The 26,386-nt window shown below is 32.1% G+C and overlaps 1 protein-coding gene across 4 annotated transcripts in view; it reads left to right on the top strand.

Annotated features, from left to right (window-relative positions):
- The window catches only part of grh (grainy head), a 914,307-nt gene that overhangs the window by 861,878 nt on the left and 26,043 nt on the right, over window positions 1–26,386 (top strand). For all 4 annotated transcript variants that reach the window (XM_075359398.1, XM_075359402.1, XM_075359399.1 and 1 more), the window contains one exon: window positions 4,867–4,965. In XM_075359398.1, coding sequence (XP_075215513.1) covers window positions 4,867–4,965 — 99 coding nt within the window. The remainder of the gene's footprint in view (window positions 1–4,866; window positions 4,966–26,386) is intronic.

Below are 26,386 nucleotides of genomic sequence, written 5' to 3'. Positions count from 1 at the left end.
TTCTACAGTTATCGTAGATAACTGTAGAATAATGTATTTACTCAATACATATAATATTGTTATCTATGATAACTGTCCTACTTCCAAATTTTTCAACAATGTACAAATTGTGCACACAAATCTACCGCTAAACGATCTTGATTTACACTAGAACAAAAAAAAATTAACTTATAAAAACAACTGCAAGCAAAATTCAAGGAATTATTTTTTGATTTTTGTTTGATATCCGAAACTTATCAAATAAAGTGTTATAGTTATGATACCAAAGAAAGCAGGGGCAGATAAATGTGAAGAATACACAACAATTAGTTTAACTAGTCATGCATCAAAAATCTTAACTAGAATTTTATACAGAAGAATTGAGAGGAGAGTGGAAGAAGTGTTAGGAGAAGACCAATTTGGTTTCAGGAAAAGTATAGGGACAAGGGAAGCAATTTTAGGCCTCAGATTAATAGTAGAAGGAAGATTAAAGAAAAACAAACCAACATACTTGGCGTTTATAGACCTAGAAAAGGCTTTCGATAACGTAGATTGGAATAAAATGTTCAGCATTTTAAAAAAATTAGGGTTCAAATACAGAGATAGAAGAACAATTGCTAACATGTACAGGAACCAAACAGCAACAATAACAATTGAAGAACATAAGAAAGAAGCCCTAATAAGAAAGGGAGTCCGACAAGGATGTTCCCTATCTCCGTTACTTTTTAATCTTTACATGGAACTAGCAGTTAATGATGTTAAAGAACAATTTACATTCGGAGTAACAGTACAAGGTGAAAAGATAAAGATGCTACGATTTGCTGATGATATAGTTATTCTAGCCGAGAGTAAAAAGGAATTAGAAGAAACAATGAACGGCATAGATGAAGTCCTACGCAAGAACTATCGCGTGAAAATAAACAAGAACAAAACAAAAGTAATGAAATGTAGTAGAAATAACAAAGATGGACCATTGAATGTGAAAATAGGAGGAGAAAAGATTATGGAGGTAGAAGAATTTTGTTATTTGGGAAGTAAAATTACCAAAGATGGACGAAGCAGGAGCGATATAAATTGCCGAATAGCACAAGCTAAACGAGCCTTCAGTAAGAAATATAATTTGTTTACATCAAAAATTAATTTAAATCTCAGGAAAAGATTTTTGAAAGTGTATGTTTGGAGTGTCGCTTTATATGGAAGTGAAACTTGGACGATCGGAGTATCTGAGAAGAAAAGGTTAGAAGCTTTTGAAATGCGGTGCTATAGGAGAATGTTAAAAATCTGATGGGTGGATAAAGTGACAAATGAGGAGGTATTGCGGCAAATAGATGAAGAAAGAAGCATTTGGAAAAATATAGTTAAAAGAAGAGACAGACTTATAGGCCACATACTAAGGCATCCTGGAATAGTCGCTTTAATATTGGAAGGACAGGTAGAAGAGAAAAATTGTGTAGGCAGGCCACGTTTGGAGTATGTAAAACAAATTGTTGGGGATGTAGGATTAGAGGGTATACTGAAATGAAACGACTAGCACTAGATAGGGAATCTTGGAGAGCTGCATCAAACCAGTCAAATGACTGAAGACAAAAAAAAAAATCCGAAACTATTTCTACACAATGCTAAAGCTGATATAGATGTACGGCATCCAATTATGGGGCACTTTATCGAATATAAACATAGAAATCGATCAGATCAAGATTTTTCTGCAAAATTACTCTAACATTACGTTAAATCAGACATATAGATCAAATTTTTACAGTTAAAGAAGAAATTTTTAAATTCAGCAGGAATAGATACGGAAAAAAACACGAGTCCTACGAAAAAATCATTCGATAATAAATTTATTACATGACGGAAAAACTATACGAACATCGAATCGCAAACATTAAACGGGCTTGTTCGGCTAATTTTTCAAAGCTTATCTTTACTATTAAAGGTGATCCCACTGTATATAACTAAATTTAAATTCATTAATTTGTTCAAATCGAGATAGCTCTATGAGAGTTTTCTTTTAATGTCACTTATCCTACGTACCAGTAAAAATCTGATAAATATTCCTTTCGTTCTCCGTATTAAAGGTTTTAGATATTTACAATTAATAAAAGAAAAATGACTTCTTTCGGTACAGTAATTCGATGTGCATTTTGCGTAAGTTGTATAAATTGATGAAATAACATTTAATGTTATAATCCGATTTAATTCTAAAATAATTCGATATTTTTATAAAGAATCTAGATACTTTTAAATTTCATTATAAACAACTGTAAAACGGATAAGAAAGTAAACATAGTAAAGCAGTAAATTAAAGATATCACAACATTATGATATCCTACGATTCAGTCCTTTGATTAAAATTACCTCAAATATCTTCTTTTTTTCGTTACAAAAGAGCGGGAATCAACAGCTACGGTCATTAGCCCGGTGTAAATCGGTAGCGTTTGAACACAAGCCGTGCCTGACCGGGATTCGAACCCGGGAGGGTCATACGAAATGTCGAGGCGCCACCTACTCGGCCATAAAACCCAAAGATATCTTATTTTTTAGCTTTATAGAATTAATAGAACTGTCGTTCTTAAATTAAATAAAAATATATATTTTTTTTAAATAAATAAATGACTACGGATAGGTCGTATCGTATAAAAATTTAAATTGATACGATAAATAAATATACGGATATTTATTTATCTTATTTTTATTTTTTGTAATAAAATAAAAATTATTTGCAAAGACTATAATAATTAACAGCAACAAAAATTTCATTCCAGTTTACTATTAGTTTTAGAAGGGTAAAGAGAGATAACAAAGAAGCCGCATCCTTTATTTAATACCGGGTATTATTATACCTTCTAATACATAATCGATGAATTTGAATGCACCGTAAAAGACGCATTTGCAACCGTGAAATGTAATCTTTATGTAGGTAAAAAAAGAAAAACGCTGCTATAACAGTTATGTTTAATGATTATTACAACTTTGAAGGAATACATCGACAGAAACAACATTGATAATTATTTTTTATGCGCTTAACCTAAAAATAATTACAAACTAACTATGTATAATGTAAAATTGCTAAAAAAATTAAAAGAATAGCTTATAATTTACATGAATACAGCTTATGTTGACGACCCGTGTTTAAAATACACTCTTTAAACCCTTTAATGTGAAAATTTAGTATGTAAAAGAAAAAAATTGAAATATTAAAAAGACAGACAGAGAGAATAAACAACGAGTAATTGTTTCTGCAAGATAATTGAATGGATTAGACTAAAATAACCTTTCCCCCTGTATTAATATTTATATGCATAACATTCCTCATGGTATAAACCAAATTATTTTTTCCTCAAGAAAAAAATATATATACATATATAAGCAAAATAAAAAAGATAGATGGCATCAAAAATTCCCTTTGATGTTGGGAAAACTCCAATATCAAATACGAAAAATGTAAAAATCACTGATTTAAATAAAACAAAATCCAATCAAACAAGGCAGAAAAAAAATTGAATCGGCCGACCGACTAAAAAAAGGTATTTACCACAAAAAGAACACCTTAATGAAAGAAAAAAATCATACGTACAATTCAGTAATCAAACCGAAAACATTTACGTATCAGAAGGCATTTTCTGTTTGAAATCAGGTGACGTAAGTACAGTAGAAAAAAGGAAAACAAAATCTCGAAAAATTCCTACCGATAAAAATAGTTGAAAACGAATACAAATTCAGAAGTAATAAAGATCTTTTTATAAATACAATGAAACTGAAAAAATCTCAGGTTACATCAGAAAAAGAATGTGTGCGTGCGCGCGCGCGCGCGTGTGTGTATTAATCGTATTCAGATTTCGAAACTGCAATAGTTAATGATAATGAAGAAAATGGATCGTTTCTACTATTATGTAGTCGATGTAATATAAAAGATAATTGTGTAGTTTTATTGTGTACCAGAATTTATTAGTCTTTTGTTTGTGTAGAAATGAACTATTCCGTACTAATGGACCGGTGTTTTCACCGTCTAATGATACTCTTTTACTGTACTGTATCGTAAAGGTATTCTATATATTTGTACTCGGCGATACGTTTTTGATGACGTGGAAAACAGATGATTAGACGTTATTATAGTTGTAAATATAAATAAATAAAACATTTTTTTCATAATCGGTTCTAGAACTCCAACAAATTATTTAAACTGCTTTCTCATTATTTAATGTGTACGTAGCGATCTGTTCGACTATCGAAAAATCAGCATCCCCGCTCACAGCCTAATAAGATTAGGATGATATTTATGACATATAAATGAGGTGTAACTGATTTGTGTAAATTATTTTGTACAGACTCAGGCCGACCATTCCTGAGAAGTGCGGTTAATTGAACCCCGACCACCAAAGTACTACGGTATCCACCGTCTAGTATCCAAATCCAAATAAAAGCGATTAAACTTTACCAGGATTTCAACGTCATAATCTTCAACTTCGAAAATCAGCTGTTAAATAAGTTATTTCCGACGTTGAGTTTACCTTTAGATCAGCCCGGTGGAATTATAACTAAAAAGATAGATAATACACCCCGATATTTATCAAATTAGTGTTGAAATTAAATTAATAATAGCTTGAATAAGATAACTAATATTGTAATACTAATGCATTAAGGAGTTTATTCCAGTTTTTCGTTAAATTGCAAAATCAGCTAATAAACAAACGATTAGCGACGACGAGTTAACTACTTTTAGCTCGATGGGCTAATTTAAAATTAGAATTTTTAGATGAGATTTTTGTGTTTTTTTTTTTAGAAAAAATTCATTAATAAATAATTTAAATAGTATTTTATCCTGATTACTACTTAGGAAAAAATATTTATTTCTAGTAGTTTATTTATTTTTTTTTTTTTTTTTAGGGTCTTCCGTTACATCTACAAATCGATACCTATGAAGATCCCAGAGATGGTCCCGTTTATCATAGGGGGTATTGCCAAATAAAAGTCTTCTGCGATAAGGTAAGTGCATTTCAATTTTATATATCGATTTATTATAAACGTTCGTTAAGAATTATCGATTAAAATATCAACTTAGCTAATAATTGGTGTAAATAATATATTGTGAAAATATGAAGGATAATTACTACTTGTATTTGTCGTACCGCAAAAAAACCAACGAATCGAAAAGTATACGCGATTTATTTTAAAAATAACTTTTTTGAGGGGGGGAGGAGGAGACCAAAGAATTTTCTCTTTTTCTTTTCTGTTTAGCCTCCGGAACTACCGTAAGATATTATTTCAAAAGATGATATGTATGAATGTAAGTGAAGTGTAATCTTGTACAGTCTCAGTTCGCCCGTTCCTGAGAGTGTGGTAAATTGAAAAAACCACCAAAGAACATCGGTATCCACGATCTAGTATTCAAATCCGTATAAAAGTAACTGCCTTTACTAGGACAGGCCAAAAAAATTGCTCGCAGATACCACAACGCCACCGGATGTAGTTATGTCGGATTCCAGCGAAACCAACCCGGGTCGATCAAGCCAGGACCGAATAAAAAAACCCCCCTGTCAGCGACATGACCGAAACCAACCTTTTGGCATCATTCGGAACAAGCCGCCCACCGCGTCACCCCGCACGTCTTTTGTTGGGTGACATAATTCTTTTCACAGCCCCTTTACAAGAGGCTTTTTTTTCTTTTTCCTTTTTAGCTTCCGGTAATTACCGTTCAGATAATACTTCAGAGGATGAATGACGATGATCTGTATGAATGTAAATGAAGTGTAGTCTTGTACATCCTCAGTTCGACCGTTCCTGAGTTGTGTGGTTAATTAAAACCCGACCGCCAAAGAACACCGGTATCCACGATCTAGTATTCAAATCCGTGTAAAAATAACTGGCTTTACTAGGACTTGAACGCTGGAATTCTCGACTTCCAAATCAGCTGATTTGGGAAGACGCGTTCACCACTAGACCAACCCGGTGGGTTCCTTTACGAGAGGCTGGATTACGCTTCTACAACGCAATGGAACCTTTACTTTTTTCCTCATTAATAGTTTCCCTTGGCACCGTTATTTCAACAGCATTTCAGAACGTGACATATTTCAATCAGGAATTGTCAAATGTATTTAAAAGATTTTAAATATAAACAGAAGTATTAACGGGAATATAAATATACAAATTACCCGGTAATGCTTACAACCGACAGCTGCTCAAACGTAAAGAAACAAAATAACAAGTCTTCGCAACGAACATGAAGTATTTAATTAATAATTACCGTTCAATCAAGGAAAAATAAATTAAATTTTCAATCAAAAATAAATTAAACATTCACCACCAATTAAATAGTTGCGTGCAAACATCAATAACACTATATTCATTAAATGCCGTCAACCTTAGTAAATCGCATAATACATTATAATAAACACAAACCGACGGGTTTTCTATCGTAAAACAAGCTATTTATCGATTGACAGTGCGGGAAGACAATAAACACTTTAGCAGGTATGTAGACCATATAGTGGATTTGCTGAAGCTTTCCTCTATCAAAAATATCCAATAAGCCAAAAATTTCACCGTAGTCGAACATTCGATATAAAGAAATCGATAGTATTGTCTAACGAAAACTTTCCGACGGCCAACAGTTTTAAACGACGAATCTTTAGAACTTATCCGTGCATCCTTTGAACGTAGCCTTCAAGGTCAATATTTCATGAGATCGGTACGTTCGCGAAGCCACAAAAAAATTAAAATATCATCCAAAAGAAGAATTGTGAGAACCCGATCGCAGAAAAAGACTTAATATTGCAAACCGTCTTGTTTGCGGCAATATTGGGACCTTCGATAAAACTTTCTTTAGCGATGCGCCATATTTATAAAACGGTCAAAACAGCCGATATTTTAGCGGACAGAACTCTCACGTTTTCCGCGTAACTACATTACTTTAAAAAAAAAAAATACGTAGTTTGGCGCACGATTTTTTGAAAGATAAATAACGTGTGCAATATTTTTCACGGAAACAGTGACATGTAAATCTTTTCTCAGAATATAACCGACTTCATAGCACTGCTAGAAGATGCTGATCGCAGCAAAACGGTAAAACTGCCCGCATAGTGAATATCACAATGTTCCTGCTAATGATCGATCAGGAAGAAAGTAATTTCCGTTGATTTACGGCCGTTTTGGGATTATTTAAAATAAAAGATGTTTAGAAATAATCCAAGAACAATCGATCGATTCAGACGAAATATTAAGATCGAAATATCCCATATCAATTCTTCAAACGTTAAAATAAGCGGCTCTAGAATTAAGAAATTTAACCCACCGGGTTGGTCTAGTGGTTAACGCGTCTTCCCAAATCAGCTGATTTCGAAGTCAAGAGTTACAGCGTTCAAGTCCTAGTAAAGCCAGTTATTTTTACACGGATTTGAATACTAGATCGTGGATACCGGTGTTCTTTGGTGGTTGGGTTTCAATTAACCACACATCTCAGGAACGGCTGAACTGAGAATGTACAAGACTACACTTCATTTACACTCATACATATCATCCTCATTCATTCTCTGAAGTATTATCTAAACGGTAGTTACCGGAGGCTAAACAGGAAAAAGAAAGAAAGAAAGAATTAAGAAATTTAATGACGCCTATGTAGCTGAAAATGAAGGACATTTCGAATATCTACAGTAACAAAATTTATTTATTTATTTCTCACAATTCAATATCAAATCAAAGGATTTTTCATATATTCGTTTTTACCATACGAGTCGCAAAACTTTTCGCATATCTGTATAAATTTATAGCATTAAAACTTCCGTGTATGCGACATTTTACGAATTCACAACGTATATTATAATTCATCTACTGAGCTACAAACTACGTTAAATTAATTTTATATATCAAGGTCAAGCGTTTCTTTACAGTAAAAAACTTCTATATTCATCATCCTAACCTTACTAAACGGCATTTGTATGTGTGTTTGCATGTACGTTCCCTTTAGTTTAGCACCGGAATGTACCGATCACTGACAGAAAATCCTGATTCGTTACTACATTTCTCGTAGTATACTTGTTATATTGTTATATATCGATATACCGTATATACATCGAAGTTTTGGGAAACTAGTACTTTTTAACCGGAACCGAATTTTCGGACGAAAATTGCAAATATCTCGAAAACGGTCGGTCCTAGCGTTTTGAAAAATATTTTCCACCTCCCTCCACAAAACATCTACCCGCTACCAGTGGTATCAGTCGGATGATAATATTTTCAAGTGCCCCCAGGGCGCTGTTCGGAAATTGGAGTAGGGGTGCGATGAGGTGCCACCGTAATATCTCGGCAACTGCTCGTCCGACTTTCACGATTCAAACGGCGTATGTATCAGCAGGTTGAACGCTAACTGTTAACTCATCGGGTACACTCTTGATTGACCGGATCTTGGTTATCCGGAAATGAAATCGTTTAGCCGTATGTTTTGATTGCACTCACCCACCGTAAAACGTACCGATCCGATTTTTCGCTAAATACGGTCAAAGTTGTGCGCTAGCGCAGGTGTAAAGAATAAACTTATGAAGACTAAAAAATTTTAATATACCAGTTTAAAATAAACGCACTAAAATATAAAAAATAATTTTAGGACGTTATCTCAGAACGGATTTAACAATAAGCTTTGGTGTGATATGTAAGGTTATGTAAAAATCATAGAATCAAATTAAAAATTTGATGTTTTTGTCAATTTTTTTCTTATGCGTGTTTACATCCCACTATTTAGACCGTTCATCACCCGTAAGAATAAACTGGCAAAAACATCAAATTCTTAATTTGAAGCTACGACTTTCACATAATCACACATCACCATCAAAGCTTGTCAAATCCATTCTGAGATATCTCCTAAAATAATTTTTTTAAATTTTAGTGCGTTTAATTTAAGAGTGGCGAATTAAATTTTTTTTTAATTTATGCAATTGTTTTTCATCATAAAATAATTTACTATAACCAAAAAGTAGGCGCCGGAATATATCGATCGCTAGCGGAAAAACCCGATTCGTTAGTATCAATCTTTAGACTTAAATCTCTTATTTAACTTTCGTTATATCGATTTTCATCATTCAAAAAAAAAAATTTTCACACTAATTTTAGACACCTAATAATCCCATTCCGAGACGCCGCCCGCGAGGGTAACCCGCCCGAAGGGCTTAGCTGCGGAGGAGTGCCGTAGGCACGCCTTTCAGCTAGTAGGAAATAAAATAATAAACGTTAAAAAAAGAATCGTAAACGAATCGACCGTATTATATAATAACTTCAATAAACGTCCGAATATTATATACCACAAGACACTAAACTATATTCCAGTATACCGCAACATGTAATTCAACTAAACGGTCGGTAAAGAAACAGTTGGTCACAGCGGTAGGAGGATTATTATAAAAGTTAAAACATTTGATCCAGCGTATTATGGAAAAAAGGATACGTATAGCGTCCATATACGCTACATGTGATCGTTTTGAATACAATAAAAATGGATTATAATATCGACGACGTACCTAAAACCTATATCCGTTTCGTGAACCGATTCAATTAGCGATTTTACACGTCTGACCGTCACATCGACCTCACTCGTTTTTATATTCTCTACCTTTCATTCACTTTCTTTCTCTCTTACTCTATCGTATACTCACCCTTTTCTTTTTTTCTTCTTCTTATACATTAAAACATTTAACCGCCCGACTGACCATCGGAGTAATTTTCTTTTCCGATAACAATTTCATGGCCTTCACGATATCGTACCGGCTATTGATTATTAAACTAGTACAAAAAGCACTTATCCATTTTATTATTATTACTATTATGATTTAACACCGTTATAAAATGCTGAAGGCGTTCTTATAAATACATTTATACACACGCGCGCGCACATACATAGACACACATACAAATCACATTAAGGTATACATAAGTATACACACACACAAACATATATATATATATATATATATATATATATATATATATATATATTATTACTGCATGCACTTAACTCCTTCCTGTATTAAAGAATAATATATATCGTTATAAATTAGTAAGTCTATTAGAAAAAAATGTTATCGAAGTAATTCTATAGTTATAAAATCTTATTACATCTACATTAAACTAAATGAGCCTTTCATTTAAACAAAAATATCATACTAATAATGGTAATAATATTTATGTCCATAGTTACATTAAAAAAAAAAATTACAGGAAATAATATAACATATTTTTTAACAGATTCATTTCTGTGATAAAAATTATCATCAAATCAAAAAATATCGTTAAAATATTAATTATAATTTAGGTACTTATCGTATAATTATAATAATTTTATTCTTATTACAAAATAAAAGATTTTATTACTTAATAAAAGTATTAATAATTAACGATAAAAGTTAATCTTTAATAATAAAGAAATAAATAACGTGTGAATCCGATGACAATTCAAGTTTTAAAACTAAACTATACCGGTTTTAATAAAGGCGAAATTTTTATAGGAGACAGACTAACCTGCACCAATCAGACGTTCGGTATCGGCTGAAGATATAACCACAATTTTTTATTACCGCTCCACCAAGCGCAGCATTGTCGAATTATCACACTCGCGACTATTTGCACCCTTTTCGTTCACCGACCGCATAAAAATTGTCGCAAGCCTACCGAAAAGCCGGTTGACCGAAGCGTATATCGAATTAATATTCGATTCGACATATCATTCGGTTGTTCAACGAAACAGCGAAGCAATCGACGCGTTTATTAAGACATATACAACGTCGAGCGCTACTTAGCTCATAATAAGCGTCGAGCGCTTATTTTCTAACCGACTTAACAGATGAAGAAGGTAACTGTCTCTACGAGTCAGTCGGTCGTCAGTGCTTCAACTTTTATAAATTTGTATATCTTTTTCCAAAATTTAACGTACCCTGTTTGTTTCTACGATCGTACTGCCGTTTTAATCCGACTGCCGTGAAAAGTTATCTTGTTTTCTATTGCTACATCGCGATCAGTTCAGTACGTGAACAATAAGTAATCCCGTGAACCGATGAGATGAGGATTATATATAAACCAGGTATAATCTTGTAAAAATTCAGGCCGACCGTTCCAAACATGAACGGTTAATTGAACTCCGATCATCAAAAAACATTAAACTAAATCATCAAAAAACTAAACTTTACTAGGATTTAAACCTTAGAACCTTCGACTTCGAAAATCAGCTGTTAAACAGACGATTTGCGACGACGATTTAACCACTAGACGAACCCGGTGGCTCAACCCGCTGGGTTAGTGTAATGATGATCGCGTCTTCCCAAATCAGCTGATTTGGAAGTCGAGAGTTCCAGCGTTCGATTCTTAGAAAAGTCAGTTATTTTTACACGGATTTGAATACTAGATAGTGGACACCGGTGTTCTTTGGTGGCTGGATTTCAATTACCCACACAATCTCAGGAATGGTCGAACCGACTCTGTACAAGACTACACTTCATTTACACTCATACATATCATCCTCTGAAGTATTATCTAGAAGGTTACCGGAGGCTAAACAGGAAAAGAAAGAACCCGGTGGCTCGAAAGTAACCAAAAACGATAAATGCAGCGTTAATATTAGAGAATGATTCGATGAACGCTGCGTTTAAAACAGGTGTAATCGCATGTGTCGAAGTGAGAAACAAAACGGGTGAAATACACCGAAACCGTTCATCCTAGCAACAGAAATCCTGTTCTTTATTACTTATATAAAATATACTATACTGTAGAAATATATATTGAATAGCGTACAAAAAAGTTTTTGTCAGAAAAAACAAAATTAAAAAGTTTTAAAAGTAGTATTAAATTTAAGTAAAATTGTATGCACAAATTAATATTTCGTTCTTCAAAAATATATTTTTTAATTAAAAGAAGCTTTTACTATTAAAAAAAAATAATAATTCAGAGACTACGTTTCAATTTTATAAATATTGTACGCTTAGTAATAAAAAAATAATCAAATAAAACTATCAAATTTTATTTTAGTTATCGTACATTTTTTACATTTCTACCGTTTGTAAACCGATAGAAATGAGGGCTTCTGGATGCGTTCCATCGGTACATCCGTATAATTTATGTTTCACCTTGAAATTAAAGGCAAAAAAGTTTATTTACATTTTATAAACTTCGCATGATAGAGCGATATGAATTCAAAAGAACCGGTTTTAAATTAAAACTTTAATTCATTTTATTATAATTTTCAATTAAAAAATTAATATTTATTTCAGTTTTCACAAGATTTAATTAACAAATAGCTCAAAATGATAATAAATTTTTCTAAATTATAACAATTTTTTTTCTAATAATATCGTAAATGCATGTAAAATAATAAATTGATGATGATACCTTAATTTTTTATATTCCCTCTACATAATATACACACACATATATACACGCGCGCTCACACAAGTTTTATACTCTCACGCCTTTTTACGAAAATTTAATTACAAGTATTTCTTCTTTTAATTTATATTTATTACAAAATTAAATTATTTATCTTATTATTTCTATAAAGGTACATTACGTTCATACGTACACTCATTTGATGCAAACGAAATTATTAAATTACATATGTTAAAAGTTTTTTTCCTTTTTAAATGGATGCTACCACATATAATTGAGCAATTTAGTAAGTTAATGGGTTTTTTTAAAAATAAAAATAATATAATCCATTATATTAATCTGTAACTTAATCGCAGGTAAAGATGTACTGTACAATCAATGAACTTATATAATATAAGAAGTATTAATCTAAAAGATGAGATACTGCAAAAAATCGTGTCTGATTAATTGTCTTGGCATCGGCGTTGTTATTTAGTTATTGTACGTTTGAGATCGAGGAGAAGCAGAGAAGGAAATAAAGAGACTGCGAGGAATCGTGGGGAGGAAGGTAGACTGAAATTGAGAGAGCATATCTAAGGATAACGCTCATTTCAGATTGGCTATTAGCCGTCCGACTCGATTGTTTCTTATTTCATACACGGACCGTGCCCATCAGCATTTTAAAAGGACCATACGGTCGATTTTCTCGTCGCCTGACTGTATAAGTGTAGACCTTAAAAGAATAAGAAGAATAAAAAAAAAATCTCTCAAAGTAATCGCGGTTATTAAATGAATATTATGGCTTAAATGGAATATTAATGGAAGGCTTTCTCTTTGGATGGATAACAGACATGTTAATAATAAGTTTTGTGAAGCGCGCTGTTTAAAAATTCGTCATGTCTAGTAATTACGGTTTGAGACAGCCTCTTTGCCTTTATTGACCAATCGCATTACATCGCTTTTTAAATATATAGCTTGATCTACAGTTGTGATTGAGATTTTTTTTTTAGTATAGCCTACACGAGAAAGAAATTAACTTTTAATATACATATATATATATATTATAAGTAAGACCGATAATAACTTGATTGTTTATCAATAACTGATAGACGTTGGAAATAATTTAAATTATTAATAAATATTATTTATTGACCGATTTTCTTGCATGTTTAGGCCTATTAAAATGAAATTTATCGCAGCTGTTTGTTATAAAATACCCGACAGATATTTTTATATCCAGCTCATAAATATTTTTAAAAAAAATCTTTTACCGTTTTATTTAAGTAAATTTTTATAAATAAATAAATAATTTTCACCTAATTATAATTACACAATGTTAAAACTTAAATTTATAATGTTTAAAACTTCAACTAAACGATAGAATTCTATAAACTATATATTTTTTCAGACCTATCTAGGTACTGTATTTTTAATTATAATTAAAAATTACCAAATATCTAAATCACCAATCAAACGATTTGAAATGTTAAAGGATCTGAGTTAATTCGATTTCCGTTAGATATAAATAACATTAATACATTAGGAAGATGCTTACAAATGAATCACCCGATACTAGAAATACATAGAAAAAAAGCCGATAACACAATTGCTGAACTTTTCCGTCTCGCAACTAGCCGCATTCCGGGAAGGTCACCTACCACTCACATGTGACGACAAGACACACCAGTAGATTAGAGCATTTTTTGAAGGTGAGTGTGTGATTTTGCAAAAATAATTTTTTGCAATTATTATTTTTTTTTTTTTTTTTTTTTTTTGTCTTCAGTCATTTGACTGGTTTGATGCAGCTCTCCAAGATTCCCTATCTAGTGCTAGTCGTTTCATTTCAGTATACCCTCTACATCCTACATCCCCAACAATTTGTTTTACATACTCCAAACGTGGCCTGCCTACACAATTTTTCCCTTCTACCTGTCCTTCCAATATTAAAGCGACTATTCCAGGATGCCTTAGTATGTGGCCTATAAGTCTGTCTCTTCTTTTAACTATATTCTTCCAAATGCTTCTTTCTTCATCTATTTGCCGCAATACCTCTTCATTTGTCACTTTATCCACCCATCTAATTTTTACTTTTGTTTTGTTCTTGTTTATTTTCATGCGATAGTTCTTGCGTAGGACTTCATCTATGCCATTCATTGTTTCTTCTAAATCCTTTTTACTCTCGGCTAGAATTACTATATCATCAGCAAATCGTAGCATCTTTATCTTTTCACCTTGTACTGTTACTCCGAATCTAAATTGTTCTTTAATATCATTAACTGCTAGTTCCATGTAAAGATTAAAAAGTAACGGAGATAGGGAACATCCTTGTCGGACTCCCTTTCTTATTAGGGCTTCTTTCTTATGTTCTTCAATTGTTATTGTTGCTGTTTGGTTCCTGTACATGTTAGCAATTGTTCTTCTATCTCTGTATTTGAACCCTAATTTTTTTAAAATGCTGAACATTTTATTCCAATCTACGTTATCGAAAGCCTTTTCTAGGTCTATAAACGCCAAGTATGTTGGTTTGTTTTTCTTTAATCTTCCTTCTACTATTAATCTGAGGCCTAAAATTGCTTCCCTTGTCCCTATACTTTTCCTGAAACCAAATTGGTCTTCTCCTAACACTTCTTCCACTCTCCTCTCAATTCTTCTGTATAAAATTCTAGTTAAGATTTTTGATGCATGACTAGTTAAACTAATTGTTCTGTATTCTTCACATTTATCTGCCCCTGCTTTCTTTGGTATCATAACTATAACACTTTTTTTGAAGTCTGACGGAAATTCCCCTTTTTCATAAATATTACACACCAGTTTGTATAATCTATCAATCGCTTCCTCACCTGCACTGCGCAGTAATTCTACAGGTATTCCGTCTATTCCAGGAGCCTTTCTGCCATTTAAATCTTTTAATGCTCTCTTAAATTCAGATCTCAGTATTGTTTCTCCCATTTCATCCTCCTCAACTTCCTCTTCTTCCTCTATAACACCATTTTCTAATTCATTTCCTCCGTATAACTCTTCAATATATTCCACCCATCTATCGACTTTACCTTTCGTATTATATATTGGTGTACCATCTTTGTTTAACACATTATTAGATTTTAATTTATGTACCCCAAAATTTTCCTTAACTTTCCTGTATGCTCCGTCAATTTTACCAATGTTCATTTCTCTTTCCACTTCTGAACACTTTTCTTTAATCCACTCTTCTTTCGCCAGTTTGCATTTCCTATTTATAGCATTTCTTAATTGCCGATAGTTCCTTTTACTTTCTTCATCATTAGCATTCTTATATTTTCTACGTTCATCCATCAGCTGCAATATATCGTCTGAAACCCAAGGTTTTCTACCAGTTCTCTTTATTCCGCCTAAGTTTGCTTCAGCTGATTTAAGAATTTCCTTTTTAACATTCTCCCATTCTTCTTCTACATTTTCTACCATATCTTTTTTACTCAGACCTCTTGCGATGTCCTCCTCAAAAATCTTCTTTACCTCCTCTTCCTCAAGCTTCTCTAAATTCCACCGATTCATCTGACAACTTTTCTTCAGGTTTTTAAACCCCAATCTACATTTCATTATCACCAAATTATGGTCGCTATCAATGTCTGCTCCAGGGTAAGTTTTGCAGTCAACGAGTTGATTTCTAAATCTTTGCTTAACCATGATATAATCTATCTGATACCTTCCAGTATCGCCTGGCTTTTTCCAAGTGTATATTCTTCTATTATGATTTTTAAATTGGGTGTTGGCAATTACTAAATTATACTTCGTGCAAAATTCTATAAGTCGGTCCCCTCTTTCATTCCTTTTGCCCAGCCCATATTCACCCACTATATTTCCTTCCTTGCCTTTTCCAATGCTTGCATTCCAATCTCCAACTATTATTAAATTTTCATCTCCCTTTACGTGTTTAATTGCTTCATCAATCTCTTCGTATACACACTCTACCTCATCATCATCATGGGCGCTTGTAGGCATATAAATGTTAACAATCGTTGTCGGTTTAGGTTTTGATTTTATCCTTATTACAATGATTCTATCGCTATGCGTTTTGAAATACTCCACTCTCCTCCCTATCTTCTTGTTCATCACGAAACCTACTCCTGCCTGCCCATTATTTGACGCTGAGTTAATTACTCTAAAATCACCTGACCAAAAGTCGCCTTCCTCTTCCCACCGAACCTCACTAATTCCTACTATATCCACATTCACCCTATCCATTTCCCTTTTTAAATTTTCTAGCCTACCAACCTTTTTTAAGCTTCTAACATTCCACGCTCCGACTCGTAGAATGTTATTTTTTAATTTTCTGGTGACCCCTTCCTTAGTAGTCCCCACCCGGAGATCCGAACGGGGGACTATTTTACCTCCGGAATATTTTACCAAGGAAGGCGCCTCCATTGTTGCTATGTGAAAATGCAGAGAGCCACATTTTCTTGGAAAAAAAGCAGCTGTAGTTTTCCATTGCTTTCAGCTGCGCAGTACTCAGAGGACTGAGTGATGTTGATACGGCCGTTTAAGTCATTGTGACTCACGCCCCTAACAACTACTGAAAGAGCTGCTGCCCTCTTTCAGGAATCATTCCTTAGTCTGGCTCTCAACAGATACCTCTCCGATATGGTTGCACCTTCGGTCCAGCTACTCTGTATCCCTGAGCACTCAAGCCCCCTCACCAACGGCAAGGTCTCATGATTCATAGAGGAGGCAATTATTATTTATTAATTGTTAATAAATATGCCTAAGAAAAATATGACGTTAGTCAGGCGAAATCTCGAGACACTGAGGGTAACCTTGCTCTACAACCCCTTGACCTTTTAAGTTGAAAATTTAATGGCATCTATGCCCCGTATATAGAAGTGAATTGGCCAAGTTTGGTCAAGATCAGTCCGCTAGTTCTGGAGACATAAGGTGATTTATAGGTCGACTACGAACATAAACACATACAAATACATATGAACATTAACATTCAGAAATATTCCGTCTTGTTTTTTGGGTTCCTTATGTGTCAAAACGTCAAGATATGGTGAAAACCGCATATGTCGAAATCGGACCGATTACAATACTTTCTCTTCTTTTTTCTTCTCGTTTTTAAAAATCACAACTTTAACGTAATCAAGTCTACGTCTACGAAATTTGACTTTGTTCTCGGAAATTCTAAAGATAAATCTAAACCCGACGAAACTATAAACTTTTATATAAATTAATTTATCCGGCCGTGTTAATTCGCAGACCACCAGGTATCCGATGGCGAGGAAACTCACGAGATATTCAAGCGTCCACTTCACGATGAGAAAATTGATATTTGGTGTGCCGTTTCCGGTAATCGTATAGCGAGACCGATTTTTTTGACCGGACTGTCAATACATAAGTTTACCTCACAATTTTCGGAGAATCTACGCACAGTTAACTGATAAAAGAACACATATTCTTCCAACAAGACGGAGCAACGTGTCACACATCAAACGATTCACTGAAGCGCGTTCATGCAGCTTTCACAAATGAACGAGCTGACGGCAGAGGACGGTGGCCTCTACGTTCTCCAGAGTTGTCTAAGAAAAGAGTTTATGCATCTAATCCCCGCAGTATTGATGAACTGAAAGTAAACATTAACGAGAAATCAACGCAACTGACAACGTTTTGCGTCAGGCTACTCTCAATATGATCAGTCGAGCATAAAAGTGCATCGATGCCCAGGATGGTCATTTTAAACATCTTTTGTAACAATAAGGTAAATAAACGCCACATTTAAATTACGTTTTATGTTTTTATTATTTTAAATTTCATTCCAACATAATCTAACGATTCTGCAGCGGTTACGTTATAGGTTCGATTTTATGTCGCTCACTCGGAATATCGCATGTAAATGAGATATAATTTTGTACAGACTCAGGCCGACCGTTCCTGAGACGTATGGTTAACCGAACCCTATCCACCAAAGTACAGTCTTATCTACCGTCTAATATTCAAATCCGTATAAAGGAAACTAATTTTTAGTAGCGTTTGAATCTAAGAACCTTCGATTTCCTTTACGATTATATGGTTAATCGTCTTTGGACGACTCAGAAACGGTCTGCCTGACTCTGTTCAAGACTACACCTCAGTTACATGTCATACATATCATCTTCCTCTCATTAGGCCGTGGGAAGGATTTTTATTGCAATTTACACATTAGGAAAATAAATAAAAATAATAAATTTATACCTTAAAGTATTATCAATAGTAAATGAAAAGGATAATCGTAAAGGAATCCGTTCCTCTAAATAAAATTAAACAATTTTTAGAAATAAGTTAAGCTATTTTTAGTGAAATTAACTGTTGAAATCTGTTTTGTTTTTTTTTTAATTAACTGAAAAAACGGCTTATCACAGAAAAAACTGATAGATTCTCAATTAGATCTTTTTTTTAATAATTTTATTTTAAGGGTTGTTAAAACATATTTATCATGAAAATCACCTTTTATTATAAGAGAAAAATAAAGTCGAAATTTTAGGTAAAGTACGCTTTAAAAATAAAATAATAAAAATAGTTAACTCAAATATTGTATTTATACAATCTATTTTACGACTAACCTACCGGTTAATAGAGATTAAACTAAACTGAGAACATTAAATAAAAAAATTCTAATTAATAATAAATAAAAAATACATTAAAAAATTAACGTTAGATATAAATTTATGATTATCGATAATTAATATCGATTATTATAATCATCCTGAATTATCTATTTAAAAATCTAACGATTTCATTTCATCTGCTGAATATCAAACTTAAAAATTTAGCTCTAGAATATTTTTTTTAGAAATCAATCATTTTCTTTTTATTAGTTGCACTTTACTTTTATCTTATTTTATTAACGTTAATACTAAATACTCGGCATCGAAAATCGGCTGATTTCGAAGTCGACAGTTTTAAGGTTCAAATCCCGGTAAAGAAGATTACTTTTATACGGATTTGAATACTAGATTCTGTATATCGGTGTTCTTTGGTAGTTGGATTTTAATTAACGACACATCTCAGGAATAGTCGACCAGAGATTGTACAAGACTACACTTCATTTACATTCATACTCTGAAGTAATACCTTACGGTGGTTCCGGAGGCTAAACAGAAGAAGTAGAAAAGTAGAATACTAAAAACTATTAATTATTATTATAGTAAACATAAAATATAACTTGAATTATTAATTAAAATTTACATAAAATATTTAGCAAAAATGGCTAAATAAAATAATGGTTTTATTTTTAAATAAAATGTTACACCATATGGTATAAAATTTATATACGTATATATAAAGTAAATAAGTTAGAAAATTTTCTAATGCAATTCATTAGGTCAACAAAATAACAAAAGCAGAAAACCTCAACGTCATTTGTGGTTGGTCATTTATGGTTAGTCTTGATAAAGTCCTACATCCTGGATGAAACGTAAAGGTTTTCTGCTTTTGTTTGTTTGGTTGTTAACCTAATGAATTGCATTAGAAAATTTTTTATTAATTTGGATAATTTTCTAACTTATTTAGTTTTTTTATATTTGTCTAACCAAGGAATAGAGTTTAGTTATATATATATATATATATATATATATGAGAGAGAGAGAGAGAGAGAAAGAGAGAGGTAGATTTATACTTATTGAAATAATTTTGAAAAAAAAACACGGTTAATAATTATTATTAATATACTTTTATATTTTGCTACTTAAATATTTATTTATAAGCCTACGGGTATATATATACCTTGAAGAATGTAAATTATTATATCTTAAACTGTAACAACATTGTAAATTTAGACAATGTTTGTACATAAAATCCGTATAAAATAATTTTTATTTAACGTCACATCGATCTGTAGTTTAAAACGATTAAATAATTTCCATTCGCGCTATCGTTTTCAAATAACTGTTTAAATAAAAAACCAGATTTATTTCAAGGCGACTTCATCAAGACGTCGTGTAGCAGTTACTGTTAACCGGTTTCTCATATGTTATAAAACTTTTACCGTACAAAGTGCGGCAAGCAACATATATTTGATAAGTGTATAAAATTGGCCGGTCAGTTTTTTAATTTTTTGTAAAAATTAGTAGATTCAAGCGGGCGTGGATATGAATAATACATTAAGATAAAACTAATATATCTGTAATTTCATTAACGTTTTCTCTTGCTATCTCTTAATGGTAAAAATTAATTCTTAAATTTTAAGGAACGGTTTACGATAAAAAATATATATATTCAACAGAAGTTAGTTAAAATAAAAGCATCGTAAATTCATGAATATTTTCATAATAAAATGAAGTCGGTTACAGACTTTCTTCATCTGCCGATGTTTGATTGTTATGTACTTTAGATGTCTATCATTCATCAAGCATTAAATTACAGACAACTAAACGAGAACAGTCAGTTGGATCTCAATTATTGATTTCTTTTTTATATTCTACGCGCACATACACGGACTAACAGATGTATGTATGGATATGCGTGTCTACGAGCGTAGTTTTTGTATAACATAAAATGGTTTTTATATATTTATATGTTTCGGAAATGTATATTTAACATTAATCAATTAACATTTATTTGTGTGTGTGTGTGTGTGTGTGTGTGTATACATACATAAATCACTCTGTACATACAAATTCATTCTGATTTCAAATTACACGGCAATCGCTCGGGAGTTGCGATTGACGTGGTTGCGAATTTATGATTAAATTTAAGACCAAATCATTTTGAATTTTTTTTAAATATCGTATGATAAATATTTATAAACAAAAAATAAATAATAAAAAACTCTCTAAAATTATATTTGTGTTTTGGGGGGCAAAAAAAGAGAAACAGCTAAAAATCTTCAGGATTTTGAAGCTTTTGTTTGTAAAAGTTTTGTTGTTGGTACGTTAAATTCATGAACGTTATTTAGTTACGATCGGCTAAAACAATTAACAAAATCATATATAATGAAACATAAACCGTGTAACATTTTCGCGTCGGGCCATAGGCCCGCCTTTTTTCTATTTATAAATTATTTTATTAACGAAGTATTAAGATTTTTATTCTTTTTATAGTTTAAAAGCATTTATTTAATTAAAGATTTATTAGTTATATAATAAAATTATTCGTAATTATCTACATTAAACAAAGTATCTATAATAAACTGAGAATATCCAATATAAATTTTATGCAAAAAAGATTTTACTGGAATGTAAAAATATAAAACCGAATTAATTTTTTTTTAAAGATAACAAAATAAAAATTACTCGTGTGTGTGCGTGTATATATATATAAATTAAACATCAATATATCTCCTACTTACAGTTAATAAGTGTCAATCAACTTTGGCTGAGTGCCGAGAATCTTAACGATAATATGAAACGAGAAAGATATTTTATAAAGAAAGATAGATTGAAATTATGAAAAAGACGGAGCGAGAAGAGAAGTTAGGGTGTTCCTACCCGTCAAACCGTCGGGTGGCCGCATCTCGGTCAGTCGATTCGCTGCCGTATTATTCTAACCACGAAGGCTTTGAGAGAGCCACGTACCAGTAATTGAGGTACCATCTTGAATTTAGATAGCCGCTTTAAATCCTTAATAACTCGTCTCCACCTCTTCGCATTAAATATCCACTTTATAGGCAAATGTTTTCTACACATAATGAGATCGGTTCTCGGCAACAGTTTCATTATTTTTTAAAATACCATATTATATCGACTGCGTAGCTGTACTGTAAAGATAAGTAAATGTTATTTTACTACTTACTGAATTTAAGTCGACTTAAAAATAAACTACCGACAACGAATAACGCTTAACATATAGTAGAAATTATTTTCGATTATAAAATCTTTTTTTTTATGTGTATATATATTAACGTGTACGTAAACGATTGTTATAAATTTCTAATGAGATTTTTAAATAGAAAGAAAAACATTGAAATTAATTCAAATTTATTTAATCTTATTACTTTTTTATCCGGTTGTCAAAATCGTTTCTTACAATTTTTTTTATTTTTAATTATTTTTATTCGTTACATATTTACATTTTGAAATAAGCTATCGATTCAGTTTTATATCGGTATTAAATTTTGTTCGACGTCGCGTCGATAAATACTGGGAATACACAATTAATAAACCTGTTGTTAAATAAAGTTAAATTAGATTCGAATCTCGATATTTCAGCAACGCAGAACAATTAGGACCACAGCTAATCTGCATTTTTTTAAACACATTTCTTTGAAATCTACCGTAATAACGATAATTTTTAAATTGAATTCCTTATAAAAAAAAGTATGGGAATCACTACCGGTCCGATAAAAACAGAGAAAGATTTTTTTAACTTAAGTTCTAAGCGTTTTACCGTTATTAATATACGTAATCTATAACCTCCAAAGTACTTAACAAAAAATATTCTAAAATTTTACGGAGATAAAAATCAAGGAAAAAAACAGCATCTTGTAACATCCAGAACAAAATTGGTTTATAACCGCGAATATTTTTTTTAACTTGTAAAACATTACGTAGTGCAATAAACATATCTTTTTTATAATAAAAAAAAGTGTTATTATTCATGTTTCGTGAGTTTTTTACTGTAATATCCGTATTGATTTAATCGATAATTTTTTATATAGTTTACTTCCGATTACTTCGATGATATAATTTAATATAAGAGCAATATTTTATCTTTTAAATATTACCGCGATGCGATTTGCGATAACCTGAGAGATCATTTATTTTTCCCTGATAGTATAGCGATCTTCGAATATCCAACACTTTTTTAAGCCTTCATTAAAAAGATATATTTTCCAGTTGATAGTTTAACAAATTATTACGTTCTTCGATATTAACGTTAGAGTATCTATATCGGATCGCTTTACTAACTAAACGAGATTTACTAATTGTCCTACGATAGTAAAAATATACTAATCTATTATTTTTACTATCTATTCCGGTTTTATCTTCTAAATGTGATGTAATTAAAAGGTTTTAGTCGTAAGATATTATAGTAAAAATTTATTTCTCTAAAAGTAATTACGTTCAACCGACAACAAACGGTGAATATATTGAGGTAAACTAACTTTTTATTACGTAATCGTAATGTTAAAAAATATTATATATCTGCAAAATATGTAGATCGCTTTCTATAATATAATTAGAAAATTTGTCACACAATTTAAATCTAAATATTAAACAAATTTATTTTGATCCTATCTAGTAAACAAATTTGACATCCTTTTTGTTAAAATTAATTTTGTTATTTTTTTTTAAATCAAAAAACTTAGCTACCAGTAAGCGATATAACAGAGTAGAAATAATAAAATTATAACGTCACTAATTTAAATTCTAAAAATCATCTGACTTTTTTCTTCATACATCGGGTGAACGACTTAAAACCACCGAACCGGCTCGAAATGCACTTATTTGAGTGCCTCCTTTAACGACGCTACTTTTAGCATCGCAATCGGTTCGAATTACGTTTTAGTGAATTAAACAAATTTATTTAAATTTAATATATTTTTTATTATTATTATTATTATTGATTGAGTACGCCGACAACGATGCGGTATTTGCTGGAGACCGCAACGTGGAGCGCGCCCGACTGCCGCTCAACCGAGCGATGCACAGCGTCACCGCCTGGCTAGACGACCGTGGGTTGTCTCTAGCCCTCGACAAGACGGAGATCGTGGTTCTAGTGAAGAAGCGTATCGACACCTTTCTCTCCTTACGGGTCGGAGATGAGGTTGTCGAGGCCAAGCCGGCCGCGAAGTACCTCGATACGATGATCAACCGCTACGGAGAACCGCCGACAAAGCCGCGAGGGCCACAACTGCTCTCAGCTTGGCGAATGTCGACGGACTGAAGGCCAGCAGATGGCGACTGCTAATGTCCACGGTGCAATAACTGTGTCGCGGGTGCGACACAGTTTTTAACTGGTCACGGGTACTTCCGCGCTTATTTCCACGCCATAGGGAAAGCGCCATCCCCCGATCGCCCCGGTGTACGACGCCGAACACACCTTTTTCAAGTGTGCTCGGTGGGCGGCAGATCGAGGTACATTAGAGGCGGATCTCGGAGCACTGAGCCTCCACAAAGCGGTTGCGATGATGCTCCGAGATCTGAGCGACTGGGAGAATGCGGCCCGATTTCTCGAGGGCATTCTCAAGACCGAGAAGGGAAATCTGGATAGCCCTGAGCCAGGTAGAGAAACTAGGCAGCGGCCTCTCAAGCTACGATAGGAGGATTTGGCCTGAAGTAATGTGTTAAACGGTTCCGGAACGAGTCCTGGTAGAAAAGGGAGTAATTTTAGCCGATAGTCTGCCGATGGCGGTTTCATAAAACCACCAATGGGAGCCCGACACTCTATGCGTAAATGTATTTCCACCTCCCCCCAGCGAAAAATATTATTATTATTATTATTATTATTAAAAGAATACATATTTGAACGAGATAGTTGTTATTTATTTATTTATTTTTTTTAAAGATTAATAATTACGGACTATATTCATGGCTTTTTGTAATCCAGAAGCTATTTTCTGTTATTAAATAATCGTACGCTAAGAGGAAAGCATCTAATTATATGATAGTTTAATCAAATTTTTTTTTTCTCTGTTGAAAAAACTTTTGAATCAAAATAACTTATGATTTAACCCTCAAGGTTATTTTTTTATTATTATTATTATTATTACAATTTTTTTTTCACAAGATGATAAAACAATAGTTAAGTTAAAAGATGTTACAATATAATACACTGAAAGCTATAACTTAAACTTGTTAACTACATGACGGGTAGACTGAATTTTGTTAGGTATGTGTGTGCGCGCGCGTGTGTTTGTGATAATTAGGTCTTTGATGTATTAACAAAAAATAATAATAATAGTAAAAATATTAAAACATAAAATTGTTGGAAGTGAAGTCCGACATTGCCTTCACCTAGTTCCATATAGATGAACAAACAGCTAAAAAAAAATGCCTTAGAGCAATTTATACGGAATGCTAATTGCTTGCAATACAAAACAGTTGCGTGTTAAACGTTATTTGGTCACACCTTCTTCTTCGTTTTTTGCATTTCACAACATATACGCCGATTAACAAACCGTATACATACAATATCGCATATAAACGTAAATAAACAAATCCTCAGAGGACATTTTCTACATTTATACGTTGCGATCGCTTGACAGGTGTTTCCATCCGGCAATCTATTCGCTACATATTCTTCGTTTCAGACAAAAATAAAACGTAATGTTTGCTTAAATAATATTTCCTGAAATATTTTTTCAGAAACAAAATAGTAATTTAAATAAAGCTTAAATTTTTTCAACTCTTTAAACTTTAAAGAAATTTTTATAAACGCTAAATTAACGGATGGGAGTATTTTTAAATAAATATTTTAATTTTGCTTCAATTTAAAAATAATCAAAATATTCGAAAAAAAGGGGTTTTCTCGCGCCATTCCCGTCAAAGGGTATTCGTCTTATACATCCCAATATTTATCAAATTTGAGATGAAATTAATTAAAAAGAATAATATCCTAAATATATAATTAATATTAATAAAGCTAAGGAGTAATCCGTTTAACTATTAAGGAGTTTATTCCATTTTTATGTTAAATTACAAAATTATCTCTTTAATTGATATCATGAAATCTGTTTAACAAACATGATATTATAGGTATAAAAACGTTTTAATTATTTCTCTTTATTGAAATGCTGCTTTAATTAAGGTAATATTTTACAAATTAATTATATTCCAATTTTTTTTTTTCAAACATCATGACATTTAAAAAAAATAATTTAAATTAGCCTACAAGCGTCATTTATTTTAAAGATTAACGATTACGATTTTTAATTCTTTTATAATTATAAATATTCATGTTAATCCTTGTGGATTTTTTTTTCCACTTTTTAAACATGTATTTTTTTCTTCCTTATTTATTTTTTGTATTATAGATTACATACTTACTATATTTATAATATTTGCACATATTATAACAGAAAAATCAATTGTTAAAAGGTCATACGGTGATAATTAACCGTTAAGGACTTTTCTCCGACTACAAGTATTGTAAGAATTAATTAATTAAAACTTACCGCCTT

This window comes from Lycorma delicatula, chromosome 3 (assembly GCF_047948215.1).
Source record: "Lycorma delicatula isolate Av1 chromosome 3, ASM4794821v1, whole genome shotgun sequence".
NCBI lineage: Eukaryota > Metazoa > Arthropoda > Insecta > Hemiptera > Fulgoridae > Lycorma > Lycorma delicatula.
The sequence above is the reverse complement of the archived record's forward strand: the minus strand, read 5'-3'. Positions and strand labels throughout refer to the sequence as shown.